General features: G+C 34.6%; 1 protein-coding gene across 1 annotated transcript; it reads left to right on the top strand.

Moving 5' to 3' along the window:
* Nucleotides 1-10,607: 10,607 nt before the first annotated feature.
* LOC109808599 (uncharacterized) lies at nt 10,608-12,143 on the top strand. Its single transcript, XM_020371651.3, has one exon. The coding sequence runs from the start codon at nt 10,681-10,683 to the stop codon at nt 11,782-11,784; it is 1,104 nt and encodes a 367-aa protein (XP_020227240.2). The 5' UTR covers nt 10,608-10,680; the 3' UTR covers nt 11,785-12,143.
* Nucleotides 12,144-16,922: the final 4,779 nt, after the last annotated feature.

Genomic DNA, 16,922 nt, shown 5'->3' with positions numbered 1-16,922 from the left:
CGTATTCATTCTATAAGTTACATAAGTCTAATGCTTGTTTGAATGTCTTCTCGATTTTAATTGAACCCAATAAACATTAAAAATTGATGTTGATAGACATTCTAATAGCCTGTTTTGATTATAAATGTATATATGCTTTATTTCCTCTTTTGTGTATGTGTAAAAAATGAAAGTCAACTAGGCACTTAATTTGAATTTGGAATTCAAATTATTGGTAAGCCTACTCACCCAAGGTTAAGCAACCATGGTTTCTTTTCTAACTTTGGTTGCTTAGCTTGCTTCCTAAGCTACTTCACTCTATATATAGCTATCTCTTGTAGTTCTTATCACTTTTGATGCATATATGAGATTTTAGTTCTAAATTTTCTTTTCAAAAGTCTTGTTCTCTATAAGGAGTCAAACTCCTCAAGATCATTTATCAAGAAAATCCTTCTTGTGGCAAGATCATCACATCTTGGCTTATCTTTCCTTGAAGGTGGTGCGTCCTCACTTTCTTGTCTACCATCTTTGGAGTTTTCTTTTGCGTCTTGGAGCCATGGATAAAGATCGAAGGAAGTAGGAAGCAAAGTGGATGAATTCACCAATTATTCTTCACCTAGTTTCCATCATTTTGGTATCATGAGCCTTGGTTCTCATCCATGGAGGTTTTGTTTCAAATTCATGTTATTCATCTACTTTGTTATTGTCTTGCGAGTTTATGTTAAGTGGATCTAAATTTTGTATGCTAATTTTGTGGTTTTATCTATGTCTTGAAACTTATGGTTCAAATTTTTTTAGATCTAGCTTTCTATGAACCATATCTTGTTATGTACTTGTAAGATTCTTATTCCTTGTGCTTTCCTCTTTATTTTGGTGTCTTGAATGTTGTGATAAACCTATGATCTAGAAATACTGAAACTATTGCTTGATTTTAATTTTTGAATCCATAATTCAAGTTATCTAAAGTCATGTTTAGTTCTTATATGTCAAATACTTCCAAGTCTGACCTTTATTTTTGCTTGATCTATAAAAATTGCATGCATGTTGTAGCTGGCAGAGAGCTTTTGTAGCTTTTTATTTTATGATCCTTAAGCTCTTACAATCTAGTAGATCATTGGTACTGTTGAGTATGTGGACTCTGAAGGGTTTATTGGGCTTGACCCATTCGCTTGTATTTTTTTATTTTTTTATTTTTTTATTTATAAATACTCATGTAATTGTAAACCTAATTAAGAAATAGAAAATACCATCTAGTGAGGTCGTGGACGTAGGTTATTATGTCTGAACCATGTAAATTTCTATGTCTTGTGAATTTACATTCTCTCTTATAATTGTGCATGTGAGTGCGTTTGTGACCCCCTACAACATTGTTCATGTGAGTGTGTTTGTGATCCCTAACAACTGGTATCAAGAGCCCAGGATTTCACGTGAGTGGGAGCAATGACAGAAGATGGGAAACTGAAGATTGGTAAGTTCGATGGGAGCAATTTTGGATTTTGGAAGATGCAGATTAAAAATTATCTATATTAGAAAAAGTTGTACCAGCTTCTGTTCGAGAATATACCAACGATGTCTCAGGTAAATTGAGAGTTTCTAGATTGATAGGCTCTAGGTGTTGTCAGATTGACGTTGGTGAAGAACGTCATCTATAACATTGTCAACAAGAATATGAAATATGATTTGATAAAGGCATTATCAAACATGTTCGAGAAGCCATCATCATCAAACAAGGTATTTTTGATTCATCAACTAGTTAATACGAAGATGCGAGAAGGTTCTAGTGTTATAGATCATATGAACGAATTTAATTCCTTACTGTCGAGATTAGTATCAATGGATATTAAATTTAATGATGAAGTACAATCCCTATTGTTACTATCTTTGTTGCCTGATAGTTGGTCGAGAACTGTCACAGCAGTCGCCAGTACATCTAGGACTACGAAATTGACCTTCGAAATTAAGAATTTAATCCTTGGTGAGGATGTTTGTAGGAGAAACGCTTGAGAATCAACATGTTCCTTATTGAGCACAGAAGGTAGAGGTAGAAGGCCTAAAAGGGGGCAAGGTTCTAGGTGTGATAGATAAAAGTCCAAGAAGCGAGAACATTTCAAACCTCGCAAGGATATTACTTGTTGGAATTGTCAGCATAATAATGGCTACTTCAGAAACCAGTGTACTGCTCCTATTGCCCTTAAAGAAAAGAGGCATGACAACACAATGAATGCAGAACAAGAAAACATTGATGATGCATTGATATGTTGCGTTGAGAGTAAGTTTGAATCCTGGATCATGGATTCTGGTGCATCTTTCCATGCTTCTCCTTACAAGGACTTGATGAAAAATTTTAGAACTGGAAATTTTGACAAAGTTTGTCTAGCAGATGATGAAGCCTTAGACATCGTAGGCATGTGAGATATAAATCTTAAAACTTTTGCTAATATAGTATAGACACTGAAGAATGTCAAATATATTCCAAGACTCAAGAGCTAGATGTTCAGGGATATTGAGTTATATTCAGAGATGGTCAGTAGAAGATGGTGAAGGGTAATTTAGTTATTGCTCGCGGTTGGAAGAAAGGAACCCTTTACATGGTAGAATTACCTACAGAAGAAGTAAATTCAGTCAGTGATGATGTTGGTCACTCTTCGACTCTGTGGCACCAAAGACTTGGTCATTGAGTGAGAAGGGTATGAAGATACTAGTCTCAAAGGGGGAAGATTCCAGAACTGAAAGAGGTAGAAGTTGGTTTCTATGAACCATGAGTGTTTGGAAAGCAAAAGATAGTTACTTTTTCCAAGTCAGGAAGGATGCCCAAGATTGAGAAGTTGGAGCTTGTTCATACAGATGTGTATGGACCAACATCAGTCTCATCATTGGGAGGATCACGATATTATGTCACCTTCATTGGTGATTCCACCATAAAGGTATAGGTTTATTTTTTGAAGCAAAAATCAGAAGTGTTTAATACTTTTAAGAAGTGGAAAGCTGCTGTTGAGAATGAGACAAGATTAAAAATTAAATGTCAAAAGTCTGATAATAGTAGTGAATATAGTAGTACTGAATTTGTTAATTACTATGCTAAGAATGGAATTAGAATGCTTAAAATTATTCTTGAGACACCTCAGTAGAATGGTGTTGCTAAAAGAATGAGCAAGACCTTGAATGAGATGGCAAAGAGTATGAGAATCCATGCAGGGTTATCGAAGACATTCTTGGCAGATGTAGTGAGCATAGCAGCATACCTCATTAATCAAGGGCCCCTCAATTCCCACAAGGTTCAAGATTCCTGAGGAAGAATGACAAAGCAAGGATGTAAGTCTTTCTCATTTGAAAGTATTTTGGTTGTATTTCTTATATTCATATTAGAGATGCTGACAAGGACAAGCTTGATCCAAAAACAAGAAAGTTCATTTTTATTGGCTATGGAGTAAATGATATGGGATATCGCTTCTGGGATGATCAGAATAGAAAGGTCATTAGAAGCAGAGATGTTACTTTCAATGAAAATACAATCTACATCTAGAGTAGATAGAGGTTAAGACAACATTCTTACATGGTGACCTTGATGAGAACATCTACATGGTGCAACCAGAGGGTTTCCAAATAGCAGGGAAGGAGAACTTGGCCTGTAAGTTGACCAAGAGTTCGTATGGGCTGAAGCAAGTACCAAGGCAGTGGTACTTGAAGTTTGACAATTTTTTGAGTAGGAAAGGGTACAAGAAATGTGTCATGGATCAATGTTGTAATTTGAATTTTTTTTTTCCATCTTATATCATATTACTATTATATGTTGATGACATGTTAGTTACAGGTTCTAATATGGATGAAATCAATAAATTGAAGGCAAAATTGTTTGAAGAGTTTGAAATGAAGGATTTGGGTGCTGTAAAGCAGATTTTGGGCATGAACATCAGTAGGAATAGATTTGAATGTTTCTTAATATTATCTCAAGAAAAGTATATTGGGAAATTGTTATAGAAATTCAGCATGCAGGTGCCAAGATCATAAGTACACCTTTGGGGGTTCACTTCAATCTCACAAAGGAGCACTCACCTAAGACAGATGAAGAAAAGGCAACAATGGCTAAGGTTCGTTATGCATCTGCAGTTGGTAGCTTAATGTATGCAATGGTATGCACTAGACCAGACATTGCTTATGCAGTGAGAGTTGTTAGCAGATTTATGTCTAATCTAGGAAGGAAGCATTGGGAAGCTGTCAAGTGGTTGCTACATTACTTAAAAGGTACTTCTAAAATTGCATTATGTTCTAGTAAGAATGATATTATTTTGAAAGGATATTCTGATGCAGATTTGGGAGGTTGTTCAGACACAAGGAAAAGTACTACAGGATTTATTTCCATAGTAGGTGGCACAACAGTTAGTTGGATGTCTTGACTTCAAAAAAGTGTTACACTTTCAACCACAGAAGCATAGTACATGGCTATTTCAGAAGCCGATATGGAAATGATTTGGTTGAAGAATTTTCTTAAAGAGTCGGGCAAGAAACAGTGTGACAATGCTCTTTATAGCGATAATCAGAGTGTCATTCATCTTGCAAAGAATCTTGTGTTCCATGCGAAGAAAAAGCACATCCAATTGAGATACCACTTCATTAGAGGACTAATCAGTGATGATATTTTGTTCTTGAAGAAGATCCCTAGGTTAGAGAATCCTGCAAATATGTTGACCAAGGTGGTTACTATTGAGAAGTTGAAACTTTGTATAGCTTCAACTGGCCTTCATGGTTAATTGTTGAGAAGGCATCGTGCTAGCTTGGAGGTGTTACAGTTTTGAGGTTTAGTAGTTTACTTTGGAGTGCAGTTGATGTGATCAGCCTCCAAGTGGGAGATTATTGAGTATGTGGAGTCTGAAGGGTTTATTAAGCTTGACCCATTTGCTTGTGTGTTTTTTTATTATAATAAATACTCATGTAATTGTACCTAATTAAGAAATAAAAAATACCATCTAGTGAGGCCGTGAACGTAGGTTATTCTGACTGAACTACGTAAATTTCTATGTCTTGTGAATTTACTTTCTCTCTTGTAATTGTGCATGTGAGTACGTTTGCGACCCCTTACAACATTGTGCTATGAGTGCATTTGCAATCCCCAACAGGTATGTTATTTAGTGTTAGATTTCTAATTGTCTTGAAGTTACCATAATTTCTTGCTTTCTTTTTGTTCTTTGTACTCAATTTGATTTTGATTTGGTGAAGTATTATTTTTTATTGAATTTATGTAGTAACATTTTTTGTATCGGACTTGATTCATAGTGATCTCCTTTAGGTCCAAAAACAAGCACAAACAAAGTTAGAAGTTGCCTTAAAATTTCACCAATTCTAGTTCAAATTTTGAGTTGTTTACTTCTTTAAGCAATTTTGAGTTCTATTCTTTTGGTATTATTATGACAAATATTTAATCTAAGAAAAGAAAAAAAGTCACATATTGCTCCAAAAGAAAAGAAACACAAAAGTGTATAAAAAGATGCTAGAAAAGTGTACTAGTTTAGTTTAAAAATTAGTGGAGCTTGTATGCAATTTTTTTTACAAAAATATTAAAAATATTTTGTCACATTTTCATGACTTAAAGTTTCATTTTTGTCTGAGTTCTAGCCATTAAATGTGTTATAATTTTAGTTTGTCTAATTCTTGAAATCTTGAGTTTGTCATCAATAATTGTATTTGAGTTTAACTATTTCTTAATTTTGCTTTTATTAATTGCCTCTAAAAAAATTCTTTTAGTGTTGTTTTGGGTTCCAAATCTTCAAGAATGTGTTATAATTTTAGTTTGTCTAATTCTTGAAATTCTTTGAGTTTGTCATCAATAATTCTATTTGAGTTTAGCTATTTTTTAATTTTGCTTGTATTGATTGTCTCTAAAAAAATTCTTTAGTGTTGTTTGGGGTGCCAAATCTTCAAGTATAGGTTGATCCAAGAATCTTGCCACAAGGTAGTGTCTTGGAGTGTTGATTGAAAGCCTAGGTGGAACCACTTCTTGGTGGATATTCTTCTTTTGTAGAGACTTGAATACCAAACACCAAACCAGTGCCCAAACACTAGAGAAGATCTCATACACTAATAATGAGTTTGATCATTGTGTAAGAGAAAACCTTGGAGCTTTCAAGTTGTAATATTTTAGGAGTTTTTAATTCTTTATTTGTAAGGGTCTTTCATTTGTAAGTTTTTGAGAGGTTCTAGGTGTTTACTTAAAACTTCCAATTTTCTTGTTTCCTTTGTTAAGTAGTAGATGCTTAGTACTTGTGAAAGTGTGTTGGGAGACTCACAAGTATCCACCAAAACTTTCACTTAGGACACACCTAGTTGCATATTTTTTTGGCTAATTCTTTGTTGTTTTTCTTGCTTTGCACGCTAGGAGTGTTATGAGTTTCCAAAGACTTCTTTAACACTTTAGTTTGCCTTAAATGTTTAGGATATAAAACCTTACCTTAACCTTGCACTACATCATGAGTAAGCACTCACACACAAGCTCACATAGTGTTAGTGATTCTAGTTCACCACCAACTCTTTCAAAACTAATGGTTGAACTAAGAGCACTTAAGATATGGAGAGAAGAAGAGTTGTTAGAAAAAGAAAAACAAAGAAAGGAAAAAGAGGAATTATAAGCTATGTTAGAGCTTGAGCTTAGAAATATGAAAGAGAAAGAGAAATTCTTAAAAGAAAAACATAAAAAAGAAGCATGGTAGTAAGTCATCTAGTGGCTCTTCCAATAGCAAAAGCTATCAAAGTGGTAGTCTCAACATGAGTGACTACTACCAAAAAGAAAAAAGAAAGCATAAGCTTAGGAAAGAAAAAGAACAAAGTTAGGGAATCTAAAGTGAATCTCTTTTACTTTCATGGGAAAGATAACGTAAATGCTTTTGGACTAGGAGATGAAAGTGGAACGACTCTTTACTTTCCACTAAGTGAATGAAGAAAGGAAAGTTCTCTTGGCTACCCTTAACTTTCAAGGGTATGTCATGTATTAGTGAACGAGAAAAGAAACTTCATAATGACCCTCCAATTCAATATTGGAAAGAACTCAGAGGAGCCATGAGGAAAAGACATATTCCTTTACCATGGTAGTGAGCTTATAAATAAGATTCAAAGGCTCCAACAAAAAAACACGAGTGTTAGGAAAAAAATGGAGCTATATATTATAAGGGTTGAGATTATGGAAGAGGAGGAACCACCATAGCTAGGTTCTTGAGTGTCTTAAGTCTAGAGATAAGGGATAAGGTAGAAAGAACTCTTGCCATATAGAGACCTTAATAACTTGGTCTAATTATGCATAAAGGTAGAGCAATAATTATTAAGGAAGACTTCTTTTAAGAAGGACTCCTCTTTCTCATCATCATTTTGCCATAAGAAGGACTACAAGAGGGAGGGGTATTCTTTGAAGAACTACCCTAATAATAGACCATCAAAAGAAAAAAAAGAAAGAGAAAAATAAACCTTATTAAGAAAAAGATACCCTTAACACTAGTTGTAGGACTAGTAGCATCAAGTTCTTGGGAATGGGTCATATTGTCTCTCGATGCCCCACCAAAAAGACCATGATCTCAAGGGACATAGATCAATAAAATAGTCAAGAGGAAACTACTTCTTCCTCCTCCATCTCTAGTGAGAGTGAGGAAGAACAAGGGGTAAAATCAAATGAAAAGGGTGTTTATCCATGTGATAGTGACCTCTTGATGATTATAAGGCTTCTTGCAAGCCAACTTTATGATAATAATCGATCTCAAAGAGAGAACATCTTCCACATAAGATGTAAATTTTTTTGATAAAACATGTCCTCTAATTGTAGATAGTGGTTTGTGTTATAATTGTTATAGCACAAAGTTGGTTGACAAGTTAGCTCTCACTACCATTCAACAAAAAAAATCTTATGAATTTCAATGACTTAATAGGGACTTGGTAGTTAATCGACAAGTCAAAATCAAGTTTTCCATCGAAAATTATGAGGATGGGATTTTATGTGATATAGTTCCAATGGAGGGTTGTTATATTTTATTAGGAAGACTATGGAAATTTGATAAGAAATCTATGCATAATTGTTTTACTAATGAAATATCCTTCACCCATAAGGATAAGAAATTTGTACGTCATCCTTTATCATCTACACAAGTGGTAGAGGATCAAGTACAAATGAAATTCAAGAGAGATAAAGGAAAAAAATGAAAAATAAAATAAAAACTAAAGAGTAAAATGATGAAAGAGAAGGCAAGGGAGGATATTGTCCCCTCTTAAGAGATTGTCCATAATAGGAGTAATTTTGCAACCAAAAGTGAATTTCAAAGAACTCTTCCTATTGAACAACCTTCATACCTCCTCTTAAGCAAAGGGGGATTCAATTGCACTAACACAAAAATTGAGTTTGAGACTCTTCCTAATAGGGTACAAAAGCTTTTAAAAGAATTTGATGATGTATTTTTAAAAGAGGGTCGTAAGGGATTACTTTTCCTTAGGAGAATTGAACTTAAATTGATCTTGTTTCTGGAGCTAGTATACTTAATAAGTAAACTTATAGGACCAACCCCCAAGAGACAAAATAAGATCGAGTCTCAAGTTGAAGAGTTGTTGGATAAGGGTTTGGTTCAAAAGAGTATTAATCCTTTGTGCAGTTCCTTGTTGTTGGTGCAAAGAAAAATGGCAAATGGAGGATTTGTTGTGGCCGTAGAGCCATTAATAAGGATCACAAATAAACTCGTACCCGTAGATAATACCCGTACCCGTTGATAATACCCGAACTCGTCTCGACTTTGACGGAGAATACCTGGTTTGATCGGGTACGGATACAGTTAAAACCCGATATATTAACTAGGTACAGGTATCCGCCCTGTACCCGTCACCTTCCCCATCCCCGGTTTAATACCCACTCCCAATTTAATTGTGTTAAAGAATTTTAATATTTTATTATGTGTAATTATTTATTATAATGTGAAATATTTATAATTGTTTAATTATTAAGAAATCTCTTGATTAAAATATGAGATAGAGAAACAACATAATTATAATTGTAATATAATGAAAAAATAATTTAAAAATATTGTGTAATTTTTTTACAAAATAAAATAAAATAATTTTTTATGAATACAGGTATACCCGATACCTGACGAGGACGAGGATGAGGATGAAAATTATATACGCGACGGGTACGAGTACAGGTACGGGAATGAGTTTGAGTCACCGGGACGGGGATGGGTATCATGAAACTCATATCCGACACGCCCCATTGCCATCCCTAGCCATTAATAACATCACCATTATATATATACACTCAATCCCTAGGCTAAAGGAATTGTATGGTCCAACCATATTTTCCAAAATTGATCTAAAAAGTAGTTATCATCAAATAAGACTTAATGAAGAAGATGAATGAAAAACTATTTTTAAAACAAAAATTGGATGGTATGAGTGGTTTGTAATGCCTTTTAGGTTCAATAATGTACCAAGTACCTTTATGCGTCTAAGGAATCATGTTCTTAGAGATTACATAGAAAAATTGTAGTTATTTACTTTGATGATACTTTAGTTTTTAGTAAATCTAAGTGATTACTTAGAACACTTAAGACAAGTCTTGTTAGTTCTTAAGAATAATAGTCTTTTTGACAATGTAGATAAATGTAATTTTTGTGTGACTAGCATAGTCATGTTCGTTGGAGAAGGTTGAAAAACTCTTCTATAACTAATTGAGATTTAAGAGGAATCAACTAATAACTCGTTTATGAGTTCTATAGAAAGAGTAAGTCAATGTGATTTACCTATGATTTATCTTTTTGCTCTTCTTTGGAACATGACATTTTGTCTCCATCTACTGCCACATAGAGATTTACTTTTAATCTTACAAATTTTATGTTTAAAATATTCAATCTTTAACATAAGATTATGAGTTAAAATCTTACATTAATTAGTGATACATCTATGACAATATATAAAAACGATATGAATATTATTTTTATGTGCACATTTTTAAAAAATAATTTTACCACATAATTAATATAAATCAACCACCTCAATTACAAATTACCCATTATTATATAACTTTTATTATTTTTATTTTTTATTTAGCTATATATATAGAGACATGATGCCTCTTTCGTTGTAGACTTCCTAGTATAAAATAATGTATAAAAATTAAACAATAAATATCACTTTTAATTTATCTATTAAGATCGAGTAAAAAATAAATTTAAATTATCATTATAAAATGTTTTATAATATGAATCAATAATAAATTGTTATTACTGTCACTTCTAATATACTTATTAATTGTTATCAATAATTTATCTTGGGGTCAGCTATCCCACCCTTTGAGGTACGTCCAACGTAGCGAGGAGATTAGTCACTGCTGTCGGCGGTGGATACTCCAGGGACGAACAAAAAAAAAAACTACTGTTACATAGCTTTTTTTTTTCATTTTCATCCTAAAATCCATATTTAATTATAAAATAATCAATATTACTTAAAATAAAATGCTAATTACCCCCAAAACAAACGAACCACAAAGCAAACCCCCCCAATGGTATGTGGTTCTTAACAGTGAAGAAAAGAAACAAACACTTAGTCACCGACTGTAATAACAGTACCACACCAGGGGTAGTTTCGTCACTCAACACCTATTTAATATAACAACTCATTCATACAAACACTGAAAAAAAACACTCTCTCCCTCCACGAGAGAGAGGAAAACAACACAAACACAATATGGCTTCGCACTCGTTCCTCCTCCTAGCAACGGCCATTCTCGCCGCCGCATTCTCCGCCGCACGCGGCTGCACGCCGTCGGACAGGGCGGCGCTCCTGGCCTTCCGCTCAGCCCTGAACGAGCCCTACCTCGGCCTCTTCAACTCGTGGACCGGCGCCAACTGCTGCCTCAACTGGCACGGCGTCAGCTGCGACGCCACCACCGGCCGCGTCACCGACGTCGACCTCCGCGGCGAGTCCGAGGACCCCATCTTCGAGAAATCCGGCCGCTCCGGCTACATGACCGGAAAACTCTCGCCGGCGATCTGCTCCATCGACACCCTCACCACCCTCGTCGTCGCCGACTGGAAGGCCATCGCCGGCGACATCCCCCCCTGCCTCACCGCCCTCTCCTCCCTCCGCATCCTCGACCTCATCGGAAACAAGCTCTCCGGCGAGATCCCCGCCGACGTCGGCAAACTCTCCCGCCTCACCGTCCTCAACCTCGCCGACAACGCCCTCACCGGGAAAATCCCGGCCTCGATAACTAAACTCAATTCTCTTAAGCACCTCGACCTCAGCAACAATCAACTCAGCGGCGAGATTCCCCAAAATTTTGGAGACCTCACCATGCTGAGTCGCGCGTTGCTGAGTCGGAATCAGTTAACCGGTTTAATACCGGTTTCTGTTTCCAAGATATACCGGCTCGCAGACTTGGACTTGTCTGCGAACCGGTTATCCGGTTCGGTTCCATTTGAGCTCGGGAGAATGCCAGTTCTCTCGACGCTCAATTTGGACAGTAACAATTTTAAGGGGTTAATACCTTCTAGTTTGTTGAGTAACCCGGGTATGGGTATTTTGAATCTTAGTAGAAACGGGTTTGAAGGTACCATACCCGATGTTTTCGGGTCACATTCTTATTTCATGGCTTTGGATTTGTCTTACAACAATTTAAAGGGTCGGGTACCCGGTTCGTTATCTTCGGCCAAGTTTATAGGGCATTTGGATCTTAGTCATAACCATTTGTGTGGATCCATTCCTGTCGGGTCACCCTTTGATCACCTTGAAGCATCTTCGTTTAGTTACAATGATTGCTTGTGCGGGAACCCGTTGAAGACTTGCTAGTTATAGTGGGTGACCCGAATAAGTATTTACCCGATTCGATTATTATGGTTTTCACTTTATGAAATGATGAAGGCAAAGTGTGAATTTCGGTGTAATGATTTTTTTGTTTTTGGTGTTAAGTGGTGTAGTATAATGGTTTAGTGGGAAAGGACAAAAAGAAAAAGAAGTGATGTTGACGCACTTTATTAGGAGGGTGCATACGCATCTGCATGCACGTGCACGACAGGACAAGGGTTTCAAGGCAGGAATTCATGTTTGTGTGATAATTTGAAAGTTATTCCTGTGTTGCATGTGAGCTTCCTTGTTGGATAATGTAAAAGATTTGGATAATGATTTCATTACTGTTCTTCTTTTATTAATTTTAAGGGTTTGGTTTTGTGCATGTCATTTATAAGAATGATATATGCGGTTAGATAACATAGTTGTCAACAAATTAAAGTGATATTTTTATGCAACTACTTTTGTGACATTTTTAAAGATGAACTAATTAACGTACGTGACATATTCTGGGTATTAAAATAGGGCCACTTGAACTTGATGAGTGGATTTGTAGTTTTGCAGTAACTATTATCTTATGGTTGGAATATTACTAAATATAAACATACCAAGGAAATAGCAATCTTTCAAACGAACGTATAACAAATGGTTTGCTATGTAATTTGATACTTAGTAAACTTGAAGTTATTGATTTGATGCATATAACCTCGAACATGACGAAATAAAACTTAACAGTTGATACTTATTTAAGTATATGTGCCGAAAGTAATCAAGTGTTCACTTCCTTTTTAGTCAATTTCTCTCAAACGCTGAAAAGGGGTTTTACTTCTGGCTCTTGTTAAATTAAAGCGTTGATTATGGAAATTTTTTTATTATATATCATGTTAAAAAATGTATTGAAAATTATCGCATAATACATTAATAACACGTTTTTTAAAAAAATTACTTTGTTAAGGGTACCTAGCTAAGTTCTCACTGGTTTTTCATTTTAGATGGATCCATGAATTGGAATACCGAAATGAGAGAACAATAATGCAGCTCAACTACCACCTGTGGGGGCACATGGTGCTGTACTCATACCCCTTCCCATATGCATTAACTACGAGCCAAGTCTTTATGCCATTCAAATTCGTGTAACATGTAAAATAAAAGCAGAAGTAAATGCATAGTTAAAAAGAGAATTAATGCAGCATCAGTATCACATATGCATTATTTTTTGTATCCCTAAAAATAATAGATATGGGATCACACTCTCAGGACTATCCGAATATAAAGTCAATGACACCAATATTACTTAATGATTAGATGAAATTCAGTAATATTCAATTTGACTTAACACTTTATTTGTTAAAATAAAAATCAACAGAGATCCTATCAGAGAAATTTCAGATATGCCTTTACTCTTGTGAAGAGAAGACATACCATAAATTTGGTCCAATAATTTCGTAGCAAAAAATGAAGGAGTGGACCCCCCCTCCCCTTCCTTCCCCCATCTATCCCTGCTCTGGCATTCACATTCTAAGTGGCCCCTCAATGCATGTGAATTGATCCTGCACTTCCAATGCCATAACCGATTGGTTTGATCAAGTCACCAAGGATAACAATCCAGTTCAATGGAAGCAATTGCAGCCACTCTCACTGGCCACTCCACCATGTTTATTATTCATATCTTCCCCTTGTATATTATGATGTATAAGAGGATATGGGTCGTGGAACCGAGCAATAACATTGCATTGTTTCAAATGCAATGGACATATAATAGTGCTACCCCAATTTAAGTTATGTTTTCTTCCAAAGTATTTCAGAAGAGATAAATAAGAAGAAAAAAAAATTAAATAAATTTTTCTAGAAGTTAAAATTAGTTTATGTTTGAGATATTAAATTATAAAAATATCAGTCTTTGTAAAATTATTCCGTGCAACACGAATTCACACAAACAAGTAAAAAAGGTTTATGATTTAGGTCTTATTTCAAAAAGTTGAATATTGGAGCAAGTTTATACTTTTCATGACGAATTCACGTGATCATAAGAAACATTTAATTTGAAGCACTAGTGAGAAGAAAGATAGTAAACGAATAGGATGAAGTATCTTCATATAGGTTCTTGTGTGTTTTCAAAAGAGAAATTCTTGTTTTTGACTTTGTAAGATGTTGTCACAATAGTTTATGCGATATAATAATAATAATAATAATAATAATAATAATAATAATAATAATAATAATAATAATAATAATAATAATAATAATAATAATATAATATAATATAACATAAATTCATAATTTTCATTATTGTCTTTATAATTTTATATCGATAAATTTTTTACGTACGTTAATGGCTCCAAACTCCTTGTTGACCTATAATTTCGAAGAATGGAGTATTTATAAAAGGCATTCAACATTCAAGTTAAGTTTGACACAAATATTTAGATAAGTAATAAATGAATAATAATTTTACCTCAATTTATGTAAGTATTTATATTGATCATAATAGGTTTTGATTTATTAGGCTTTGGTTATTCATTATCAATTAAATAATACGATTCTTAATGATAAATTAATCTCCTAACTTCATTTGGTCTCTTCATCAATTATGCAATCCACTTTATAATGATTTGTAGGTACGACCACCTTGGCGGTTTCATTCGTTTTGGCATTCTTGGCTACTGTGATGCCTATGCTTGAACTAATCGTATGTTAAAGCTATCTTCTCAACTATTTTAGCCATCGAGAGTGTCAAGATGTGTATACATATATCAAGGTTGTCTATCAAGAGTATTTCAACGATCGAGAGTGTGAAGACAATTGTATGAGGTTGGGTACTCGTGACTACATTAATGTGTACAAAAATTGTTTATGTTGACTATGTTGATTACCAAGAGTGTTGAAGTAACCAGAAATTGTTTGTAAGAGTCCATTTCGGTATACAAGACCCCAACCTTAAGGAGTCAAGCGACGATAAAGCTAAATAATTAATGCGATTATGATAGTATTAGCCTTGGGGAGCATAACTATCATGACACTTTTATTTATAAACATATTTGGGGAGTCGAACGATTACGATTTGGTGGTTGTTGGATTGTTACGATCCAATAGTTGTGACGAGGTGTGACGATTAAGGTTCATGAGTCCCGTTACTATAAATAAGGTGCACATTCATCTTTTCTATGCCTTACCATTATATTCTCTTAGTGTCGAGCAACCAACACCTTTTGTTTGAACATTTCACTAGGTATGTACTTGTATATGGCTATAACTTCCAACCGTCAAAGGTTCTTGAATGGAAACAATTTAGGTTGGTTCTTTTGTCTAAAGGTTGATTTGGTCATCTTCGCATATGTCTCATCGTCAAACGCTTCAATGAACATTGAACTAGTCTATGTGGATTAATGCAAGGGAAGCCAATTGGTTGAGTCTTTCGTCATTATGTCAAAAGGTCGACCCCGACGAGCATCTCAAGTTATAGTGAGATGAAAGTACCCTTCGATAACAATTCTTGGCTACGAGTGGGTGGATGGGAAAGTTGCGAGTGTCTTCTCTTGATACAGTGGTAGGACTTCATTAGAGCTCATTGTTACGACCAAGAAGTTTATAAAATTCAGGGCCAATGAAGATCCATTTCCATTTATTCTTCATCCTTGCTAAAATGATGGTGATCCTAACCTGGACTTCCTCTTCTTGGGTCAAAGTAACTGTATATACCAGTTCTTATATGTATACAATTTTTTGTTTGGGGACTCGCAACAAAACAACTAATTAAATATGGTAGTGTTAGTATGACGATTGAAAGAAGTTGCCACTATTTGCTTTATAATACAATTCTAGAATTTCCATTTTTTCCATTCAAAATATGAAATTTATAAGCGTCAGTGTTTTAACTGCAAAAAATGTATCTAAAATATGACATTGTTAACCTCCATTTATTAAAGATGCAATTATTTACCTTTAAAGTAGAGTTTTTTTTTTCTACTGAGTTTAACTTAATGAATACTTTCAATTTCTTCTAATTTCAATTCCCATTTTCCCTTTTGTCTAGTCTAACCTCAACCTCACAAATTCTCTCAAAACTCACAAATCCTCTCACAAGCACTAATTATTTAATTATTTTGTTTTCTTTTCAATTTTTAAGTTCCAATGGTTAAAACTTCTATTATTATTATTATTATTACTACTACTATTATTATTATTATTATTATTTATTCAATTTTATTATCTTTTAATTTTTAATTATTTAATTTTATTTTATTTTTTCCCTTTCTTAAGTTTTGTTTTCCCTTAGACCCTAAAAACTACATAAATCAAAATCATCCCTTAAGCTCCTCGCTTGTAGCAATCAAGCCTCTCTCTCCAAAGCTCTTTGTTATTCACCTTTGGGAAAACAAGGCATAACAACAATAGACCCATGTATGTCTTTCATTAAAGCTGACTTTCTTTGTAAGGGTTTCATTTTAGGTTTTTTTGTGCTTAAACCCATGTGAGGAGCATGAGACCAATGAGGTGCATTAAAAATCATGTTCTTTCTTGAAAGCATTTTAGTAGTACTTGTGATTTCCTGTTCTCTACCACATTGTATTATCTTTCTACAAAGTCCTCTTGCTCTATTAGAGGGAAACCAATTAGTTTCCGTGGCCTATGAGTATAAATGTTATCTATACTAGATGGGTCCTTCATCCACCAGGAATCTACAAGGTCGAGGTCCTTTTGGCGTTCTCGATAATCGAAGAGCTCACGTGTACTTGTCCTAACTCTCTTTAGTGCCCTCAATAATCGAATGGACCGCTCGATTTATGAGTTTGAAGTATTGTATATGAAAGGAGAAGACATCTCCAACTATTTCTCTAAGGTCTTAATGATCACCAATCAACTTGAGAGAAATGGTGGAAAATCTTGATGATGTAAAGATTATGGAAAAAAATTCTCATATCATTAGATCCGAAGTTCGAATATATTGTTTCCATTATTGATGAAACAAAAGAGGTGGAGGCTATAACCATTGAGAAAATTTTAAGCTTGTTGCAAGCTTATGAAGACAATAAAAAGAAAAAAGAAAAGGATCATGGGGAAACTACTCAGAATGCCAATTGATTCAAGCAAAGAAGAAATTACTCGCAATAACAGAAGCCAATGAGGACGAGGTTGTGGTG

Source organism: Cajanus cajan, chromosome 10 (genome assembly GCF_000230855.2).
Source record: "Cajanus cajan strain Asha chromosome 10, NIPB_CcT2T_4, whole genome shotgun sequence".
Lineage (NCBI taxonomy): Eukaryota > Viridiplantae > Streptophyta > Magnoliopsida > Fabales > Fabaceae > Cajanus > Cajanus cajan.
Note: the sequence above shows the minus strand (reverse complement) of the source record. Positions and strands in the feature narration are given on the sequence as shown.

Coding starts and splice junctions, on each gene's coding strand:
- LOC109808599 (XM_020371651.3), top strand. CDS start 10,681: ATGGCTTCGCACTCGTTCCTCCTCCTAGCAACGGCCATTCTCGCCGCC.